Source organism: Sturnira hondurensis, unplaced genomic scaffold (genome assembly GCF_014824575.4).
Source record: "Sturnira hondurensis isolate 20B ecotype Veracruz unplaced genomic scaffold, ASM1482457v3 Scaffold0011253, whole genome shotgun sequence".
In the NCBI taxonomy this organism is placed as follows: domain Eukaryota; kingdom Metazoa; phylum Chordata; class Mammalia; order Chiroptera; family Phyllostomidae; genus Sturnira; species Sturnira hondurensis.
Genome location: NW_028083884.1, coordinates 4,072,651 through 4,094,370, shown reverse-complemented (window position 1 = coordinate 4,094,370; position 21,720 = coordinate 4,072,651). Strand labels below are relative to the sequence as shown.

General features: G+C 45.2%; 1 protein-coding gene across 3 annotated transcripts in view; it reads right to left on the bottom strand.

The window, feature by feature from the left end:
- The window catches only part of HSPA12A (heat shock protein family A (Hsp70) member 12A), a 150,430-nt gene that overhangs the window by 126,950 nt on the left and 1,760 nt on the right, over nt 1–21,720 (bottom strand). For all 3 annotated transcript variants that reach the window (XR_005068464.1, XR_005068465.1, XM_037059678.1), the window contains exon 2: nt 9,472–9,559. Coding sequence is in view for 1 of the 3 variants with exons in the window: in XM_037059678.1 (XP_036915573.1) it covers nt 9,472–9,559 (88 nt within the window). In the remaining 2 variants the exon portion in view is untranslated. The remainder of the gene's footprint in view (nt 1–9,471; nt 9,560–21,720) is intronic.

The window sequence follows — 21,720 nt, the reverse complement described above, 5'->3', positions numbered from 1 at the left end:
TCGATTAAAAATTACTAGACACCAGTTCTATGATTAGAATAAGTGATCGAAAGAAAAGACAACAGAAGCAAACCCTTGGGTAATCCAGACACTGGGATTAGAAGACAAGGACTTTAAAATAACGATGATAGGTATGTTCAAGAACACAGAGGAAAAGATGGAGAATTTAACCAAAGGATTGAAACCCATTTTTAAAAAATTAAATGGAAATTGTAGAAATGAAATATATAGTAACCCAAACTAAGATGTCAGTAGATGGTTTTAATGGCAGATTGGACCCAGCAGAAGAGAGGATCGGTGAGTTTGAAGACATGTCAATAGAAATATTCAGATAGAGGCACAGAGGGGGAAAATACTGGGGGGTAAAAACAGAGACACATGGTCATACATGAAAAGATCTAATGTGTACCAGTAAATGGAGATCCCGAAATCGGAGGAGGCTGCCTGCTGGTGAGAGTTTATACACCAGGCACGGAGCCTTAACTCCTCGTATTGCCCATGTCTTTGCGTCACTTGTGGCACTCCCCACAAGATAAAGGCCACGTTTGCTTTCTATAGCTACCTGCAAATAAAGATAAAATTGCCCCCCCCCACTTGGCTTTGTACAGAACTCAGCCAATAATGGGTTTAAAAATGTTGCTAACTTGTCAAAACTGGGGCTTCTCTGCTGGCAGAGACATCACCCCCACCCTGATGACCCCTTATCTAGCTATGTCCCAGTGGAAGAGCCAGATGGGTGTCAGGGTGGCTGGTTAGTGCCAAGAGGAGAAGGACACTTCTGGGACCAGCTGGGCTGCCACCAGATAGGGACATTTGGGAGCACCATAAAACACTGTTAAATCGGTATCCTATCTATTACCGCCATTGGCTTCCTGTTAAAAGCTAAGAATCCTCCTATTCTTTACTGAGAAAGGGTGATTGGGTTATAAAATTGCTTCTTGAGAATACAGTCTGTCATAGAAAAAGGAGATTAAATCAGCCTCATCCACAGCTAGGGTTTAATTTCCTAAAACCTGTCAGAAGGGATGGTCCTACCTTTTCAAATAAACCAGAACAAACCCTAAATTCTTTTCACATAGTCCCCTTGTCTTGCAATTTTGCAGTTGACTTTTGCAGGACTTTAAACATACCCCTAACCCATTTCTGAAGGAGCAGTTTCACCCCTTTTCAGACTTTTGAGGTTTCTGTGCATCAGGTATCCTCTCCAACTCTGGGTCACCTGTAAATCTGGCTGGAGTGGTGGACTTCTGCTTTGGATCCAAAATGCAAAAAAAAAAAAAAAAAGCAGACAAACAAACAAAAAAACCCGGGGAAGGAACTGGGAGATAAAGTGCCCCGTTTGACACACGTTGAGTGGATCGGCCCAGGTAACGTGAGCAGAGTCAGGAGCCAGCCATTTTCCTTCAGGCTGCTCACCCCAGACTTCCACCTGGAGCAGCGAGTTACCAACTTCAACTCTGCAGTGGGTGGGCTCTGCCTACTGCTCACCACCTCATGGGACAACTCGAAAAACGGGGAAGCTTATTGTTGGAAGGACTGTCCTCCGAAGCACAGTGCCTGCCAGGCAAAAGCGCTCTCTCTGTCGGATTCATGTTGCTGCTGACTGTCCACTTCCGTGCCCCAAGAGGGAGCAGTTGGACTATTTATACCAACGAACATTTACTGAGCACTTACTGTGTGCCAGACATTGTGCTGAGCTCTTTATAAGTATCATCCCAGTCAAGCCTCTTAACTATCCTCTTGAGTGTATATCAGTTCTTCATTTCATGAAAGAGGCAAGAGAGGCTTGGGGAGGTTGAGTGACCTGTGTGCCAGGCACAGACCCAGGGAGTGGCACGTCCGAACTCAACTGCACGGCCCTCCTGCTAACGCCATTGCTTTCCCCTCCCTGGATGACCCCTGAAGCCCCCTCCAGCTCCAATCATCTATTTTTCCTGAAACAGCTGTGCCATCTGGGCCCCGACAGGGGAACAACTCACTGTCCAAATCCCCGGAACCATTGTTCTCCCTGTTCAGCCGGCATCTCCGGAGGCAGGGGCGCTGGGCCCAGTCTCTGGCAGCCCCACACACAGAGCAGAAATGTTGGCCATGTGCCAGGCCAAACGATGTTCTGAATTATAGTTGGAACCATGCACTCTCAACCTTTTCTCAGAGGCCCCAGAGTGTTCAATCGCACCAACCCCCGACTTCACAGCGACCAAATCACTTCACTGAAGGAGCCAGCACAAAAGGTGCCATCTTGCTCACATGAGACAGCACTGAAGTCGAATTCAAATGACCTGCATGGCCTTGGGCTCCCGGAAAATCTGCCTCTCACAGTAAGCAGGGGTTTTCCTTCTTTTCGGAGTGATGCAAGTCTTTCCAATAAGAAATGCCAAGTCTAAGGTCCTCAAATCATCGAGTTTGGGGTACACAGATTAAAAAACTCTTTTGGATGACGAAGGTTACAAATTGCTTCCAACTACCCATTTGCTCAGCTATTTTATTGCAGCTGAGTTTATTTTTTGGATGGGAAAATCAGCCCTTGGACTGTTTTAAAACAATTCCCAAACCCGTCGGGGGGGGGGGATACATTCACCTAATGAAAGCAGAACTGAAACACTGTTTCAGCAATTCAAGTCCTGACACCCCTGTTTAGTATCTCCCCCCCTTACACACATCAACTACACCACTGCATGTTAAAAATGAAATCCACAGTTTGCCAGAATCATCTGAACTGATAACGCTACTGTATTCCAGAGTCACAAGGACCAGTAATTACAGCAGGCCATTCCCTCAACCCCCATCCAGATTTGTTCATTTCATATTTCATTGTTTTGGGGTGTTTTTTTTTTTGCCTAAGAATCTGGAATGGAAACATTTATTGCTGGTGGTGTGTGATTTTCCCTGTCTCTCTAGAAGCTTCTGAGATCTCAGTTTTTCTAACAGGGGCTTTGTCTGTAGCGAATGAACCCTGGCTACAGAGTCGTCTGGCTTGATCAAAATAATAGTGTTACGGAGACAATAGGAAAGAAGGTGCTGAGCACTAACCCGAACACAGCCACCTACAGCAATCTTAGCGGAGCCTCTCCTGATGCTGTCAAGTTCAGAGACAGGCTGGTCTCTGTTCACTCTGTCTCTGGCTCTGGGAGAGCAAATCCACTGCTGGGTGGGGGTGGGGAGTGTGGTGCAAGTGCCACCAACACCGCCAACACCAGGCTCTCCCCTTCTGCTGCTGCTGCCACATCCCTGGAGCTACCTAGTGCCCAAGTCAACACCCTGGGAAGCTAGCCTGGCTCCCACCACACTCTCAGAGTCGGGAGGCAAGTGCGGGAGCTAGGAGCTTTTGTCTTTGCTTGCTCACGCCCCCACAGAGGGGCAGACTGAGTGACAGGACAACAGGAAGTACTGAAAATTACCTTCTCCTCCCAATGAAGCTTCGCTCTGGACTCCCCGAGCATTTCCTGGGAAGAGACTCAGTCCCTCATGCAAGCAGGTTCCTGGAAAGCCCAACCAACTCGCCCAAGGCCTCCCTAAGTCCACAAGAGGCAGTGGAGGCCAAGCTGGGACTGCTTGCCACAGCACCTGTCCCCTCCTGCCTGCTGGCAGCGGGCCACACGTCTTCCTCCTGCTACGAGGAGGCAGACAGACACAGCCGAGGCTCATCTTCCAATATTCACAAAACCACGTGTATGCATTTGTGAAGTCACCTGGCCCTTGGCTTTGCCCTATTTCCCTTTCAGCCCTGTTTTCAGATATATCATGCTTAATTTTTTAAACTCTATTGATTGATTTCAGAGAGAGAGAGGCAAGGAGAGAAAAACATTGATTTGTTGTTCCACTTGTTGATGCATTCATTGGTTGATTCTTGTATGTGCCCTAACTGGGGATTGAACCTGCAACCCTGGAGCATCAGGATGACGCTCTAACCAACTGAACTACCCAGCCAGGCAGATGTATCATTCTTATTATTTTATTATATGGATGCCTGAAAGGCAGCAGAGCTTGACGGTGGTTAAGATGCACACTCGAGCCACGCAGGTCACCCCCCACTGCTCTCAAACTGTTTGACCTTAAATACGCAAGTTGAGACCCCAAACCCTCATTGGTAATGGGGTATCTACAATTGTGCCCTCTTCACAAGGTGGCGAGGGTTCGAGGACGTAACAAGTGAGAGCACTCTCACCCTCCCTGGCACACAGAGGGCACTCAGTAGGAAGGGACTTTTATTATTGCAATTACTACTGTCATGGGGAAGAAGGTGAGGTTCTGTAGAGGGCACAAAAGACAGAAAGATCAATGTGACCTGGGTGGTGTCAGGAGAGCTTGGGAGAGGAGGCGGCTAATGAATAGGTGCTTGTCAGGAGAACCACAGGGAGAAAGAGCATCCCAAGGATAAAAAAGAGTTCGTTCAAAGGCCCTGAAGTATGAAACATCTTGGCAAGCCCAGAGAGCTGCCAGCAGACGGCACGACGGGAGTAGAAGTACAAGGCCAAAGAGATGCCCGAGTCAGAGCTGAAAGACCCACCGAAGACCCACTGAGCAATGAAAAAACGAGATCAGATTAGTCTCTCAGAAAGGTTTAGGTAACGTCCAACTGCACAGCACTGGAGTAGATGAATGCCACAAAGCAGAAGACTTACTGCAACTCACAGTTCCTGCCTGTTTACGAGTCTTCAAACGTTTTTGTTCGTTTGAGTTTTAATAACTAATTGGCTTCATTGTCAACACTGGCTCAGTTGCTGCAGGTTTTATTTACCATTACTATTCTCCAGAATGGTTTTTCAGCACCGTCTTCCTAACCGGGAGAGTTGTCAGGGGCCACGTATTAGCATCCCTAAGAGCCAGCCAGCAATCGCCCACCCTCTGGGTACACACACAGCACCCTATGTGGATGGGGACTGGGGGGGACAAGGCAAGATGTGGGAGGCGGAGCCAAGGTAGGAAAACTGGAAGCGAAGTGTGTCTCAGAATAACAGCAGCATGAGCATAAGAAAAAGGGTCCCTGAAGAAGAAGAAAAGGAGCGTGTGGTGTGGTCCAAAAGGGAGGGGCAAAATCACAAAGTGCATCTTTTGAGGAAATTAAATGACCAAGGAGTTCCCTTAAGTGTAGGTTCATCTCTGTTCACTTAGTCACTCACGAGGTCAGCCTACTGGCCGATTCTGTTCATTCTCCTTGTTCATCAATGTCCTGGGTAGTGAAAAATGACCACAGAACAGTGTGTGCCCTCCACCCAGGAAGGACTCGGGGCAGCAGCAAGGGGATCCACCGCTGGATATGGATATCCACCCGCTGGATATGGCCCAGGGTGTGTTTCTACATGCTGCCTCCTGATTTAACCTTCCCAACACTCCTTTGGTCAAACCACTTCTGTCGATACGAGCAGTCTATTTCTCTGGCCCAGTTTCCACCGTCCCATATGAGAGAAGACACAGGCGGCAGGGGGGGAAGGGGTTGCTGGGTAAGGAAGGACAAGGAAGGGAAAAACATAGTTTCAGACGTCCACTGCTTGCACCTCCCTCCTTCTTTGCAGAACTGTAATCCTTAGGTCTGGTCTTAGATTTGTCGGAAAGCAAACGTTGCTTTCTTCAGACCACCTTGTCCTTGTAACACAGCATGGCCCCTAAATGCCCGTGTACTAACCCTCGTCATTCCATGTCTAACAGACCCAGCAACACGCTCAGCGTGTGCGTGCACATGTGTGTGTGCTCGGCTCGGGCACAAAGGCAGTGCCATCACCCAGGCAGGACCTGCCAGTGGGTCAAACCCGAATTCTGGACACAGATGTCCTGTCACCACTGTGGGGGTGCCTCTCTGTGTGGCAGTTGCTGGGGCCTGGGGCTGCTGACCACCAGTGCCATTCTGCTTAAGTTGTTAAAAAACAAAAACAAAGAAAGGTAGAACAAATAAAAATAAAGAGTAAGCTAACACAGCAACCCATCGTGTGGTGTTCAAACTTAGCATGTGTTTTATGGGCAACTGAGCGATTCAAAGCACGTTGTATGAACACCAAAAGCATGAAAATGAGCAGGATTTCTAACAACCACTCTCTGTTTCTCAGTGAATTAGCTTTTCTTTGAAAAAAAATCAAATCAAACAATACATCACTTATTGAGCACCTACTATGTAACAGGTAGTCTAACACCCATCAAATGTTATAAGATTTGTTTTCATTATTGTTGCTTATTCTTTAAAATATTTAAGACATTCATCGAGATGCTGTAGCTGTTTTCTCTTCAAGAAGTTTTATTATGAGAACTTCCACCAAGATGGAGGCATAGGTGGAAACACTGTGCCTTCTCCCACAACCAAGTTTGAATACAACAAAGGTTTGAAGAACAAAGATGCAGCCAAAGAACACAANTGAATTAGCTTTTCTTTGAAAAAAAATCAAATCAAACAATACATCACTTATTGAGCACCTACTATGTAACAGGTAGTCTAACGCCCATCGAATGTTATAAGATTTGTTTTCATTATTGTTGCTTATTCTTTAAAATATTTAAGACATTCATCAAGATGCTGTAGCTGTTTTCTCTTCAAGAAGTTTTATTATGAGGACTTCCACCAAGATGGAGGCATAGGTGGAAACACTGTGCCTTCTCCCACAACCAAGTTTGAATACAACAAAGGTTTGAAGAACAAAGATGCAGCCAAAGAACACAAAATTGAACTATAGGGAAGTCCGACAACAATGAACCGTTCTACCGGACCGGTAAGAGGGGCGGAGCCAGCAGCAGAGCGGGAACAGGCAAGAAAGATCCCCCGACCCAGTGCGCAGGCAGCCCTGAGTGGGGCTGACCCAGTGAGGGCTCGAGGTTGGGGGCTGGCTGCAGTCACACATTCGCGAGACCAGCAGGGAAGTGAGCAGTGAGACAGACTGCGCAGCCCCCAGCAACGAACCCAGAACCCAGCAGCGGGCTGACCATGGTCGCACATTCAAGCGCATTGGGATGGATCGCGCGCCCTCGGTGGCGGCGGGAGGCAGCAAAGGGTGCCCGCCATTGCTTTCCTTTGACCCCGCCCCCACATACAGCGTCGCAACCCAGTGACTGAGTGGCCTGGCCCTGGTGAACACCTAGGGTTCTGCTCCTCGTACGTAACAGGCATGAACAGTCAAAAATATGGCTCAAGAAGAACTCAAAGCCCCAGAGCCAATAACTCTAAGCAACCAGGAAATAGCGAACCTCTCAGATGCACAATTCAAGACACTGGTGATCAGAATGCTCACAGAACTGGTTGATTTTAGCCACAAATTAGAGGAACATATGAAGCCTAAACTAATTGAAATGAAGGCAAATGCACAGGAAACCAATACTGATGGAAAGGAAACTGGGACTCAAATCAAGGGGGTGGACCAGAAGGAAGGAAGAAATGACCAAACAGGAAAAAGTGAAGTTACAAGAATTCAAAAAAGTGAGGAAGAGGCTTAGGAACCTCCAGGACATCTTTAAACATTCCAACATCCGAATTATAGGGGTACCAGAAGGGGAAAAGAAACACCCACGAATGGAAAACTTATTTGAACAAATAATAAAGGAGAACTTCCCCAGTCTGGCAAAGGAAACAGACTTCCAGGAAATCCAGGAAGCTCAGAGTCCCAAAGAAGGTGAACCCAAGAAGGAGCACACCAAGGCACATCATAATTACACTAGCCAAGATTAAAATGAAGGAGAGAATCCTAGAAGCAGCAAGATAAGGGGACAGTCACCTACAAAGGACTCCCCATCAGATTGTCAGCGAATTTCTCAAAAGAGACCTTACAGGCAAGAAGGGGCTGGAAAGAAGTATTCCAAGTCATGAAAGGCTAGGACCTACATCCAAGATTGCTTTATGCAGCAAAGCTTTCATTTAGAATGGAAGGGCAGATAAAGTGCTTCTCAGATAAGATCAAATTCAAGGAGTTCATCATCACCAAGCCCTTATTATATGAAATGTTAAAGGGACTTATCTAAGAAAAAGAAGATGAAAAATATGAACAGTGAAAGGACAGCAAACTCACAGTTACTAACAACCACACCTAAAACAAAAGCAAACCAAGAGGACAGCTAGATCAGGAGAGGAACCATGGTAATGAAGAACACATGGAGGGTTAGCAACAGGGGAGTGGGAGGAGGAGAAGAGGGGAGAAAATACAGAAAATAAGTAGCATAGACGGTAGATAAAAAAAAATAGATAGGGGGGGAGGGCAAGAATAGTAGGGGAAATATAGAATCTAAAGAACTTGAGACATGTGGTCATAAACTAAAGGGGGGAAGGGGGAGGGGGTGTGCAGGGTGGAGGGGAAGGAAGGGGGGAATAGAACTGTAATGGTATAATCAATAAAATATGTTTTTTTAAAAAATTTTATTATGAGTATCTTCAGAAGTTTAACACTTTGGTGGCTCCGCAGAATTTTCTGGGCCTTTTTGTTTTGTTTTGTTTTCTTCCTACGATTGGTTTTTTTTTTCCACCTAAAATGTTCTTTTCTTTCCCTATTCTCTCATTTTTAGGGAGAAAAAAAGTCTAGCCTCTGGGGCTGAGACCACTTGAAATGTCTGGGCTGGGGACTGCTAATGACCTCCCAGAGGTCACCGAAATCGCTGATTTAGCAAAGCCCATTCTTGACCTTGACAGCAGACAAGACAGGCGAAGGGGAAGGACTTGGGAGGGAGCTGCACAAGAACAAGGATCCTAGAGGCGCTCAAACCTCCCCGCGCCCCTCCCCCACTCACCAAACACCTGGCTGAGTTGGAAAACACGACTGGTCCAACCTTCCTATTGGCACCAATTGAAGCTGTCAGCTCTCGGCTTGTCACCAGTCGCACTGGGAGGCCCCGGGCAGCCACAAGAGCCCTAATTAGGCAGAAATGACACTTCTACAACTGACCTGACAGGACCTTTGGCAAACCATTTAACATCATTAGTTAACATTTTTTAAAAGTGTGAATGCAAATGAACAGCCAGGGCTTTCAATGCAGTTTGTCGGTGGTATCTCCCCCGCCTCCCTGCTCACTCTCTTTTTCCATGAATAGTCCGCTTGTTGTCTCCAGAAACGGAGGGGGGCGCTGAGGAAGAAGAAGAGGACCAGTCGCCTGAGGGGACAGACAGGCTAAAGCACAGACAAGCTCAAAGGAGCGAGAGACCACCTCTCCCTGCCTCAGTAAGGCCCAAACGGAGCAGAGCAGCGGGGAAGGACGAGCCCAGCAGGCCACACCCATGCCAGGTCACCTCCCGGCCCAGGGACTGCAACGTCCTGGGCTTGGTATCTATGGGGAAACTACTTCATTTCCTGACTCTGGTGCCTCTGAAATACCTTTCACTCCCGCCTCCACCCACTTGTCGGCATTGGGAACAAACTGATGTTCTCCAGCTGTTTAGCCGCTGTCTTGTGTGTGCTGAAGCCTCCACGCACCCGTTTCAAAGGCGCCCAGGCCCTCGGTAAAGGCCTGACGTTCTAGCGGTAACCATTGCCCACGCTGGTTTGACACACAAGTTAGTTCATTTCCTACCTGCAGCAGTCATTTCCCCCCTGGAGTCACACTTCATTTTGTTCTTTGCTGTGCACCCACAGAATCCGTACACGCCAACACTCTCCATCTGTAGGAGGGGGAAAGAGTTTCACTGTGAAAATGTCACTTGGTCTGTCTGTTTCCGCGCTGCTCTCAAATCGTGCGCCCCTGCAGTTGATGGCTGAAGAGGCAGCTGGGGGTAGAAGGCAGAAAGGTTCAGGTGGGTGGCCCCGAGGGGCTGGGGCCTGATAGGCCTTTGTACTTAACCACCTACCTACTTGCCTCCTGGCTCTGGGCAGGGTGGTTTGCCCTGCGTCTCAGATGTTTTCTTGAGATAATTAACGCCTTAAACTACCGCACGTGAGAAAAAAACAAGTCTCATGTTAACTGGAAAGCATATAAAGCTAAGGAGACCAATAGGAGATGCCAAAAGTGAGAAGCTATGATGAGTTCTCAATATATCATTGATCTTGGGGAGCCGAAGTTGGGACTCTGTCCTCTTGCTTCCTGGTGCCCTCTGGGCAAAGCCACCGCACCACCAGGGGATCCCCCCTGCAGCCCCCTCCACGCCTGCTCATTCTCAAAAGAACTGTGGACACCACAAAGGAAAGCGTGGGGGTACAAAACAAATTCCTGAACCCCACGATCATATGAGTTATTGAGCTTCTCTGCTGGATCCTATGCAGCGTGAGGGGAAGCATGTCTTGTCCATCTCCAGATTTCTGGAAGCCCTCAGAACACTGGTGGGCACACAGTAGGTGCACGAGGTTTACTGAGTTGAAAAGCAACGTGCCTTCCAGACCCACGCTGAGAATACTCAGAACGTGCGCTTTCGGGAGGCAGGCACATCCTGAATTTGGACAGGTGTCCTTGTCCCTGCATTAAAAATGAGTGAAGTCGAGCGGGCGGCATGTGGTAGACAGGGCCTGGGACTAGTCGTGAGAGAGAAGGAAAAGACAACAATCTTAGTTTGGGGCAGAAAGCAAGGGGGGGAAAAGTACTGGAAAATGTCTTTAATAACAGTAAATGGGGAAGAGAGAGAGGGCAGCTCATCATGATGGAGCATTTAGTGCTTTTAAGCTAAATACCTCAGCATATTAAGCAAATAGAGAAAAGCCAGCTAGAAGATGTCAGCAAATTGAAGCGAACAGTGCTCAGAACGCCGATAGGAGGTGTCTGGCTTTGACCCCTTTTCCCATCACATGCTTGGTCCACGCCTGCTTGTTTAGTGTTGCCTCTCCTCTCCAGCTGCGGAGCTTATTGAAAAGCTCTTGCTCCCTGCCTGGTTTTGGCACATTTTCTGCAGGTGCCTCCTACTGCGGCCACAATGGGCTGCTAGGGAGGTTTAGACCTGTCAACAGCTTCAGGGGAGGGGGAGGTGGTGCTGGAGGGAGCGCAGCCATTGTCTTAAAGGGCCAGTGACATTGTGTGCCTCCGTGGAGCCGTGGAGCCCGCGGCACCAGCACCTGCTAATGAGATGAATCCTTTCTCCCACTCTCTCTTTCTCTCTTTAATGATTTAACTTGATCGCTTTGGTTCCTTTCTGGAAGGGGAATTGCTCCATTGATCATATAAATTGCCTGTAAAACACTGCCCTGTGATGACGACTTCTTCCCTGGCTGAAAATGTCACAGCAAACGGAAAAGCTCTTAGCCCAGTTCAAGAATGAGGTTGCTCAAGAGAACCTTCCTTTCTGGGAGGGGAATTGCTCCATTGATCATGTGAAGTAATTGCCTGTAAAACACTGCCCTGTGACGACGACTACTTCCCTGGCTGAAAATGTCACAGCAATTGAAAAGCTCTTAGCCCAGTTCAAGAACGAGGCTGCTCACGGGAACACTCCCTGCACCTGTCCCCCAGTACTTGTGCGCTCAGAGGCACAAGTTTTGGGTGTGACAGACGCATTTTTAAGAGTCTCCCTTCCTCTAGCACAGTGTGATTTTGTGTGAGGATGTGGAAAACCAGCCACACTAAAAACTCCCCCAGCCCCGGAATCAGAGAGTGCGGGGAAAGACATTCTTGTCCTAATGGCCCATGCCATTCTTTCCTGGGGAGCCATGGATTCAGAGGGAGGCCCCCGCGGGTCGAGGGCGATTTAGGGGGTGCCTTCCCTCTCCTCACACAAGAAGACAGTAGCTTTACGCAGGAGGCGGCAGGGGCCTTGGTTTAGGGAAGGGCTGACACTCGTTGTGGAACATCTGCTGCTGCTTCAGACCTGCCACTTGGTGGCGGCAGCAGCACACTGCGGGGACAGGGACTGCGCACTGAAGGAGTTTCCATAAATACTCGATTAGTCGCTGCCACACCAATGGCAGGGTGTAATTCGCTGGAGGAAAAAAATCACTGTGTCGTAGGCATGAACCTGCCAGCAAAATAAACAGCTGTTAGCGATGGTTTCATTTCCCTCTGACAGGTGAAAGCCTAAGTCTGTGTCTGAAGGAGAGAGAGACTTTTTCCGTGTAATTGGTGGGAAGCACCACTTGCTAAGTGGGATGCTGCCAGGTTACTAATCTGGGAACTAAGCTTCAGGTGAGTCACCTCCCAACAGAATGAGCCACGAGTATTGAGTATTTGCATTGAGTATTTGCCATAGCTGAGGGAGGAGGCAGTGCGTGCACTCATCACCCTGCTGCTTTAAAAGGCAAAAACATCCGCCTGCTTAGCTGACAAACAAGAGCGAATGTAGAGCATTCGGGAATAAAAAGCTGTTTGAAATGACAGATCTGAAGCGAGCTGTGGAACTTTTTACACCGAAACACTGTGGGAAGCCCTGGTACAACTGTCCTGACTTGTAAGTGGACGAAGAGGCTTTCTTCTTGGGATTTAGAAGTTTTAGATTTTAGACTTTTAAATCCTGTAATACTGCCAGAATGGATAGACACTCAGTTAAAACATTGCATGTGTTACACGAAAATACGCCGTATGTAATAAAAGGTGTTTTTCCTTTACCTACCCTCATCATAAAGGGAATTTCTTAAATTCCTTACATTTAAACCCATTAATTCCTGAATATGAAGAATTATGTTGGAGCCTTTCACGAACAATTGGAGGATTTTGTTTTATTTTATTTTATTTGTCTCAGTAGGAAGAGGTGAAGTCTGTGCTTCTACAGCTCATATGACATCTTTATTTTTTGGTTTATAAAATGAGGGTGTGGCATTAAATGACCCCCGAAGTTCTGCCTGGCTGTACGACTGGTTTCCTTATCTATGAAAATGATTTCTATCATGGCAAACGGATGAGCGGTGAATATGGCCTCGGTTTTGCCTATGAGCTAGGCAGTCAATTCAGAGTAACAGTGGACTGAGCTATGCTACGGCCGCCGGGAGAGGAGAGCGTGGCCCACCTTGGCTGGAATCCCCAGCCCCCCCCCCCACCCCCGTAGAGAAGCAGGAGGGCGCAGGGAGGGCTGCACTTGCACGGGAGGGTCGCCTGGCCTGCTGCTGGTGACCAGGCCACTTGTCTTCTGCGTGAACCCCCCCCCCCCCCAGTGAAAGCGTGAGTGGACGGTGTTAACACCACTCACCATATTTCTGGAGGGGTAGGGGAGAACATGTGAAGAGGGAAAAACAAGCCAAACAAGCACACTGCCAGTGGAAGAGACGTCAGTCTGACAGCAGGCACGGGACGGGTTCCGTGTTTGCATCCTCTTTGGTTTGTTTGCACCCGGTGCAAGAGGTCTAAACAGAACCCCAAAGTTCAGAGGCAACAAACTGGAGCACCAGAGTCTTAGTCCTCATGGATCTTGGTAGCACATTTTAAACCACCTGAGGTCAAGCGGTGGAAATTCCCCCTGAATTAACATGAACTCAAACTTCATACTAAATAGGGTTTGTCAAGATGCTGAGTGTCTGTTTAAAAATAAAAGAGTGCATTTTAAAACGCTGCATCATCCCTATGACCGTGCACAGCTGACTGATGAAACACGCACAGAGTGGTGAGAAGAAGTACACCTGTGTACCATGTGATCCTTCCGAAGGAGACCCGCTACTACTGGCGCCTCACAGTCGGATTTGTAAATTTCCTGACCAGTGAGGCACAGATATTTCAGTCTGAGCCCTTTATTTACTAAGTGTTTACTCTTGTTACCAGCATGTGTCTCAGTTAACACACAGAAATGTTAAGATTGTTTACACTTAAATAAAAAGTTATCTTTAGGCTGATGGACAACAATACCTGTCGAAACGTCTGTATTCCATATATAAGTCCTTACTTTCCAGCTTGAAAATGGTGTGAATTTGAACTTTGCTTTACCACTCCTTAATACAGAACCACTAGCTAAGGGAAGAAACAGATCTTCTGTCTTATGTCTCTGGGGAATGCCCAGGACCGTGCTGAAAGACCTCTTCAGCTGCAGCTCCTAGGACGAAGTCAGACGCGATGGAAGCTATACAAGCCCAGACTTCACGCCCCTCACGCCCCGGGAAGAGCCTGGTTCTACTTTTTTGTCTCTTGCAATCTCCCTGGAGTCACGTGCTGCGAAGTTTCTGTTCTTTCTAAAGTCAGAAAGCACTCAAGAGCTGATGGAGTTTCCCCAGGCTGTTCTTCTCGTTTGTTTGATACAGGATCACAACCCCTTATTTAAAATATCTGGCTGAGAGAGATGCCCTTTAGTAACCAGTGCATGTATGACTGATCCTACCATTAAAAAAAACCCTGAAAATTTACCTACATTTTGTCAAAAATAGATGAGAAAGGATGACATGAGGTGTATAGTCCTAGAGCCTAAATTTAGAGAATGAGGCGAGTCGTAAACACAGTAATCGTCTGCCTGATGCTGAGGTGACACTGGACCCTAAACCCCAGAGGGCACAGAAGCGTGAGTGACGCTCTCTGAGCCACTAGCCAGGGTCTCGTCTTGTGCCAAGTAGCATAGTACTTTTCTCTTAGCATTAAAGCTTGAAAAGAAAGTGTGAAAAGTTCAAGGCATGCCCCTAGTGAGTTAAGAGTCAAACCCAGACAACATACACAGGGGAAGGTAAAAATGGCTCTTCTTAGTTTAAAAAAAAAAAGAACACTCATGGTGATTCCTTTTGTTCTCACATAACAAACAATGCTTGGAGATAGTCTGTTGCAAATATAAATTCAAAGAGATCTTATAATTTTGAATTATTTTTGCTTGCATTTCCTGCTTTTGCGGATTTATAATTGCCTAAAAAAAGTCAACTAATTTTCCAATAATAGGCTTAGAATAAATATACAGAAAACATTCTCAATTAAACAGACAATACTTTTCTTGCAATGGTCTTAGTTAAAATTCAAAATGGCCATATTTTCAGAAAAGCAATAAATGATATATAAGACACTATTCATTCTAAAGCTTACAAATGGGTAAACATACATTTTTTCTTTCAAATGCCATATATTAATAAAAGTTACATTTTTGTTCTCACTACACAAAGAACAGTCTTTGATCCTTACCCCACAAAAGACAGTCTTGGATTTTGTACTCTTAATATCAGCACAGGAAGTTTATTGTTCCCGTGTGTTCGGTCAGCCTGGCTACGAAGAAAAGACGGCCTCCATGACTAGGGACCGAAGTCCAGGTCAGGGCTACGCGTTACTAAAAATCCCAGCAAGTGTTAGCATGGAATGATTTTACATCGAAAGGAAATGTGGTACCAGGTCTCTCAAACAGGAAGTCTTCATTTAAAATTTTAGAGGCAGAACAATTCTTCAGAAAGTTCGGGTATGGAAGGTTAACTGAGACATCTTTTCTCTACAAAACACCCTGCCTGTGAGTTTGGTTCACAATCTTCTGTGTTTTCAAAACACATCTTTTCATAAAGATGGTAAGGCTATGAGTGCAAATATTTGGCCATGAACTTTGGGAAAGAGAACCTACAATGGCTCCGGGATATTTCGAAATCGCTCAGTTGTTCAAAAGTGGATTCAAACCTCTACGACAGCCTAACGGCAGCTGTGGCACGAGAGGAGCGCCTGAGGGGAGGAGTTGTGCGTGTTCCGACATCGCGGTGGCCGGGGTGGGCCCTGTCTCCACGCACACAAAAAGAAACGGAGATCATGGCAAGCACCCAGGCACTTCCACTGCAAACTGCACTTTTGCTTCAATGATTCACTTCGAGGGAAGGCAGTGCCGTCGCACAAAATCACCCTCACATGAAGGGGTGGGGAAAGTAGGTTTACAGCTGTTCGTATGGAAAAATATAATTAATAAAGAATAATACGAGAACACTCTTTCGCGTACTCACAACGATAAACCTACGTTTTGCCCACCCCTGAACGATCACCACGTCTGTCTGAGTGCGACTGTGTCAGAGTCCCCTACACCCTCCTTTTCCTTCCTGTCGCCAGACCACAACACTGAAAACACAGTTTGCTGCTCAGTGCCCAAGCCAAAGACAGGCATCTTTAGTAAACTATTAAAATGAGGTCCATTGTAGAAATAACATTCTAGTCTTTCCTCCTTACTAAGTCCCTCTTTCAAGTACTAGTGGAAACATTATTTATTTTTCTGAGAAACTGACCCTGATCAGTATTACTTTGATTTCTGTAACTCCACCTAATGTGCTGAACGCACAGTCACAGAATATAATAGCTGTATCGTATATTACTTAACTGAAAACAGGATTCGTTATCCCCTGTTAACATGAGATACAATTCTGTGTATTTTTCTAAAAATTGTACACAAATTTCATCTAACACATTAGATGGCTTAGAGATTCATCCACAAGCGCCACCTTAAATAAATCTGAAAGTACACAGGGCTTCAATGATCATTTTATGTGACTATCACAGAAGAAAGAGATGCAGCCAAATCAAATCAATATTGAGAAATTGGTCTAAAATTATTCCATTCTCTAAAAAATACTAAGAATTTACTCCTCTAAAATCAGAATTTTTCAGGAAATAATTCTCATCTGTGTCTGCAACTAGCATTCTAAAAAAAATATTCAAGTAATGAAAGTCCTCCAACTTCTTAAACAGGACCAAAAAATGAAATTGGCAAATCAAGGAAGAACAAGAGAAAAGCAATAACAACAACAAAATACAACCCTACAGTCTGCCGATAACAAATGCAAAGAGTCAAGACTTCAATTCATGACAGATGAATTTTTTAACGCCCACAAAAATTTTTTTTGAAAGTTACCCTTTTGAAGGGTGACCTACAGAAACCATCAGTTATAAAGGCGGAGACAGTCTTTCCATTTTGCTACCAAGAGACAGATAATTCCTTGTAAACAGATTAATTTAGCATACATTTTCAGGGAAGCTGAAATCCCCTTCAATCAGGGTCTCATGTTTCATTACAAAAGTGAAACAATTTATTAGCTCTCACTGAAGTGCAACAACAGAATAGGTGGGCACACAACTCTCAGGGGCCGGGAGACAAACCAAATCAATATTTGCCCCTGGAAGAAAGAAAACATTTTTAGCCATAACTTGATAAAACATCTAAATGATCTACTTCACTGGGGTTCTTCCTCTCTTCCTTTTTTGCTGCCCCCTGTGTGGAAAATACAGCTAACAGTTTCTTCATTCACAGCAAACTCAATGACTTCTTATTTTGCTACTTTGCTACTAAGAAAAGAAGTACAAATTAGAAAACCTGGCTTTTCTGGGATATGTTAGACATATTTGCTTTATGAGCTCCATAATTATGTCACAAAAATACTCTTAAGTTGTATCTACTTCTTGAAAGTTAAAAAATTATCTATTTAAAAATGGCAGAATAGCTTGCTCAAAGGATTTCTTTTGGCTGATTTTTTCCCTTTTCTCTTTCCTGTCCGAACTCGCTGGGTAATCACTCTGCTTCCAGTTTCATTCCGCCTGTACAGAAACTCTGCGTCTGCGCCCTGAAAAATACCAATTAACCTGCCAGCAGTAGCATCTCCAAGAGGATCTTTGCGTCTTCAGTGTCAAAGCCTTTTGAACAAATGACCGGGAGGCGAAATCCAAAGCAGCCTTTGACAGCACTGCCGGCTGGGAGCACTCGCCTTAGCACTGTGGCTCTGGCTTTGCAGTGTCTTTGGTAAGCGAGAGAGAAACACCCCATCAACTTCGTCATTTGCGCAAATGGGAAAGGTTAAAATAAAAGTGAAAGATGAACAGGTTTGCTTGCCCCGAAGGGTCACAAATACTGTTTTAAAAGAGAAGGGGGAAGTCCCCCTTATCATTTAATACAACTCCATCCAAATTTCTGTACCAAGGTCAATAAAGGATTTCAGGCAAATACTGCAAAAGTGCTAAAAAGTGCTACATGTTCCTTTTCCTCAATTTCTTGGTAATAATGGCACCATTTGCTGTGTGTTGGGCACATTGGGAAGAAGCTCATGTGGATTTTTAAATTTAATCTCATAGCAATCCTATGAAATTGAAAACACTAGCAATGGAAAAACGGGCTCAGAGAGATTTAGTAACTTGTACAAGGTCACACAGCTGGGAACGGAAAGAACAAGGACTTGAACCCATGAGGTCTGATTTCAAGACCCACTACTTGCAGGCCATCCCGGCGGCCTCCATTATCCAACCATTCCTGGGAGAAACCTGAGCCATTCTGATTCTGACATGACCCATGAAGAAATCTGTTAAAGTATGATTTCAACCTTGGCTGAACATTTTTAATATCACATATCAAAAAGTACTTATGCTTGGGCCCCACCCCTGGGGATTCTGATTGAATAGGTCTAAGGTAGGGGCCAGCCACCAGCATTTTTCAAGACTGTAGCAGTGCACAAAATAAATAATCTTTCTCTTCATGATGTTTAAATTTTGACAGTGCTTAGATTCTAGAAGAGTCCAGTAGGATCCCTAGGAGATCCTAATGTGTGGCCCAGAGTGAGAATGAGTGACCACACGGGCAAGGGTCCAGCAATGGCTGACACGGGACAGGAGAATCGAACTCAAGGAGTTCCAGATCTGACAAGCAGTGGAGCACAATGGGAACTGCGTGGGGTCAGGCAGACCCGAGTTCAAATGCCATCTCCACTATTTATCAACCGTGTAACCCTGGGCCAATCACTAGCCTTTTGTGGCTGTGTTGCAGATTCAATGGGATGACAGAGGAAAGCCCCAGGCCCATGAGAGTGCTCCATCAATGGTGGTTGCTGCTGTGGTTTTTGTTGTTATCATTACTACAGTGGTAATGACTACTGCCGGGAGGCATTGGGAATAAAAAATAAATACAATGACAAGAAACCCCACATTTTTATTACTCAAATAATTCCTACTTTTATTACTTAGCATTTAATTTGCAGCTATTTATATTGCAATTAGCCTGGCAATCATATTTCTCATTCCTGACAACTGGGTGGGTAAGGGTAACATTATTACGCTTGTTTTCTAGATGAGGCAAAGACAACGGTTCCATCTATTCTGTCTCCAGTTTCTATGACTCCATGATGAAAGGCACCTGCAATCATGTTCATTAGTTCCCTATGAAAAATAATATTCAGCCCAGATGGCAAAGGCAGGAAAGGAGAATTAGCGAGCACTCGATAGCAACCCCCAAATAACATCTAAATAATCACTTCTGAACATTAAAGTCGTGGCAAACAAGTTCCCATTTATGTAAAGGTGTCAGAGAGGATTAAGGAGAAATGAACAAACACATTTTTCTTTATTCTCACTCATTTAGGAAATGTCTGGCAGAGCTTAGAAATTCTATTTGAAATGCAGACAGAATAATGGTTAATTTCCTCTCTGAGGGGTCTTCCATTAGCAGATAGGAATACACCAACATGCCCTGATAGTTTAGTTTGAATCAGAGCTACAAAGTAGAAGAGATCATCTTAGGATGGGGAGACCCAATCCGTTGGTTCTCAAGATCCACAAGAAGCCCGTGGAGTGTGGGCAAGGGTCCCACGACTTCAAATGCACACCCAACTCATCTCTAGCACTGAAGAGTGGCTTGCCTATAAACATCATCTTGGTCATATGTACAAAGTTTCCATGAATGAAATACAAATGCCTCTAGACATACTACTGAATGCAGAGTCACTATATATAACCACTACTACACCGGGAGGGGAGTCCTCAGTTTTTTGTTGTTAAAAAGGAATTCACCAAAAAGGCTGGGAAACACTGGTCTAGTGCAGCCCCCTTGTTGTAGTGAATGGTCATCGGCAATCTCGAAGGCAGCTGCGACTCCAGCCTAGGATTTCTAATTCCCAAATGGTCTTTGTCCCCCATCACAGGCCCCCTCCAAAGGGAAGGCAGCAATCATGGCTGTGTCCTGTTTCTAATAAAAAAAGAAAGAAGAGAGTATAGTCCTACCCTCGCTTTCTGGATATGTTCCAGAATTGTCTATACATCCCGAATCTTTCCTTTCTCTTTCCTTCTCTTTCTTTCCCTCAACTCCCCAGTTTATACCTTTGGGTTGGCGGGACTCCACCCCTTTCAAGCTCTGAGGCTCAGTAAGGGGCCTTGGACATTTATCTCAATATGAAGGTACTAAATAAGGAATGTGTTAAGTATGTGGAAAATGCACGTATGCATGGATGTATTTTACAGCTAAAACCACAGCACTTCTCTGTATCTACAGAAAATTGGGATATTCATGAATCTGTCAGCACTAACAGACTCTCAAGCCCATAGCATCCCAACTTCTTAAAGTGCTTTCACATCTATTACTTCAGTTTATTGTCTCAATTATTTACTGGAATGTAAGTGCTACTGGAGTACAGATGGAACTTAAGTGCATTGCTGGTCTGATTCCCAGTCAGGGCACATATCTGGGTTGCAGGCCAGGTCCCCAATAGCGGGTACGTGAGAGGCACCCACACAGTGATGTTTCTCTCCCTCTCCTTCTCCCTCCTTTCCTCTCTAAAAATAAATAAATAAAACCTTTATTTAAAAAATGTAGTTTCTGATGAGTGAGCAATTCAATTAAAAAAGAAAAAAGAACTTAAATGCCATAATGAGAAGAAATGTTATCTATTTTACTCATAGCTCTTCCCCTCAAGATCTAAAACAGTACCTGGCACACAGTAGGCATTCAACTAACATTTGTTGGTTGAGTGAATGGCAGAAATAAACAGGAATAACAAGTTTATTTATTCCTTATTTAGCCTACACATAGTTTTCTCTTTATTTGAGAAGATACAATGGTCTCCAAGGGAGGAGCTGAGCCCCTAATAACCTTTTCAGTCTTCGATTCTCCTGTAACATTTGACTTAACATCTTTCCCTCAAATATTTTTAATGTAGTTCTTCAAAATAATACAACTAATACACTCATTTTAGGTAAATCCAATACTACCAATATTTTAAAAGAAAAAACAGATGTTCCCTATGATCCTGTCACCCAAGGATGACACCCAAGTTAGCATGCTCACAACAGCCTTTCGGTCTGTAACCTGTGCACATGCGCGCACGCACACATTTGATATATTCCCAATACTCTCTGTCCTACGATCCATGGAGTTTTTCTTTGTTCCCTAAGCCCTTTTTGTTTGTCTCCTAGGATAGCTCCTTACCCTTTTCCTATGTCCTAAATGTATGCCTTCCCCAAAATTTAGATCCTTAGTTCAAAAGGATTTCTCCCCTTTTCCTTCCAGAAGATTCATCTATTCTTACTCAACTTTAAATCCCTTGTGGGTATCTTACATCTTCAGCTTCAGTCTTTCCTCTCTTCTGGGATGCCAGCACCCTACATGTCAAAAACTAAAAGCACCCTGCTCCAACAAAACCAGCTCACTTTCATCTATCCCATTTTTGTCAACTGTAACAAAATTCTACAGGCTATCCTCAATGGAGTCATCTTTGGTTCCCCAGCCCCACCCAAAGTGACTTTCGTCCTTTCTTCCTGTTATTTCTCTCATCCTTCTCTTCCCGTTGCTACTATGATTGTTTAGACCCTTACATCGATCTTATTTTCTGCCCGGGGCCCCTGCTTTTTGTATAACTGGATGCCCATCAAGGTTACCCGCTGTTGCCAGTTAACTTCCTAAAATGCCACTTGCATCTTGCCTATTCGATATTCATAAATTTGAGATGGCTTTGCAGTCGTACAGAATGGTATTCCAGCTCCTTCACAATCTCACCTCAGACCACTTTTCCATCCTTAGTTCTCATTATTCTTAAAAATAAACCCCTTGCTCCAGCCAGCCTGGTGTTCTCAGTACACACCCAGCTCCAAAACATTTAATTGTGAATTAGGTATTTATTAAGCATTTATTATGTGTAAAATCCATTCATTCATTCAACAAATATTTACGGAGCCTCTATTTCATCAGGTAAGGTACTGATGCTGGGAACGCAAAGGTGAACAAGGCACACCAAGTCCCTG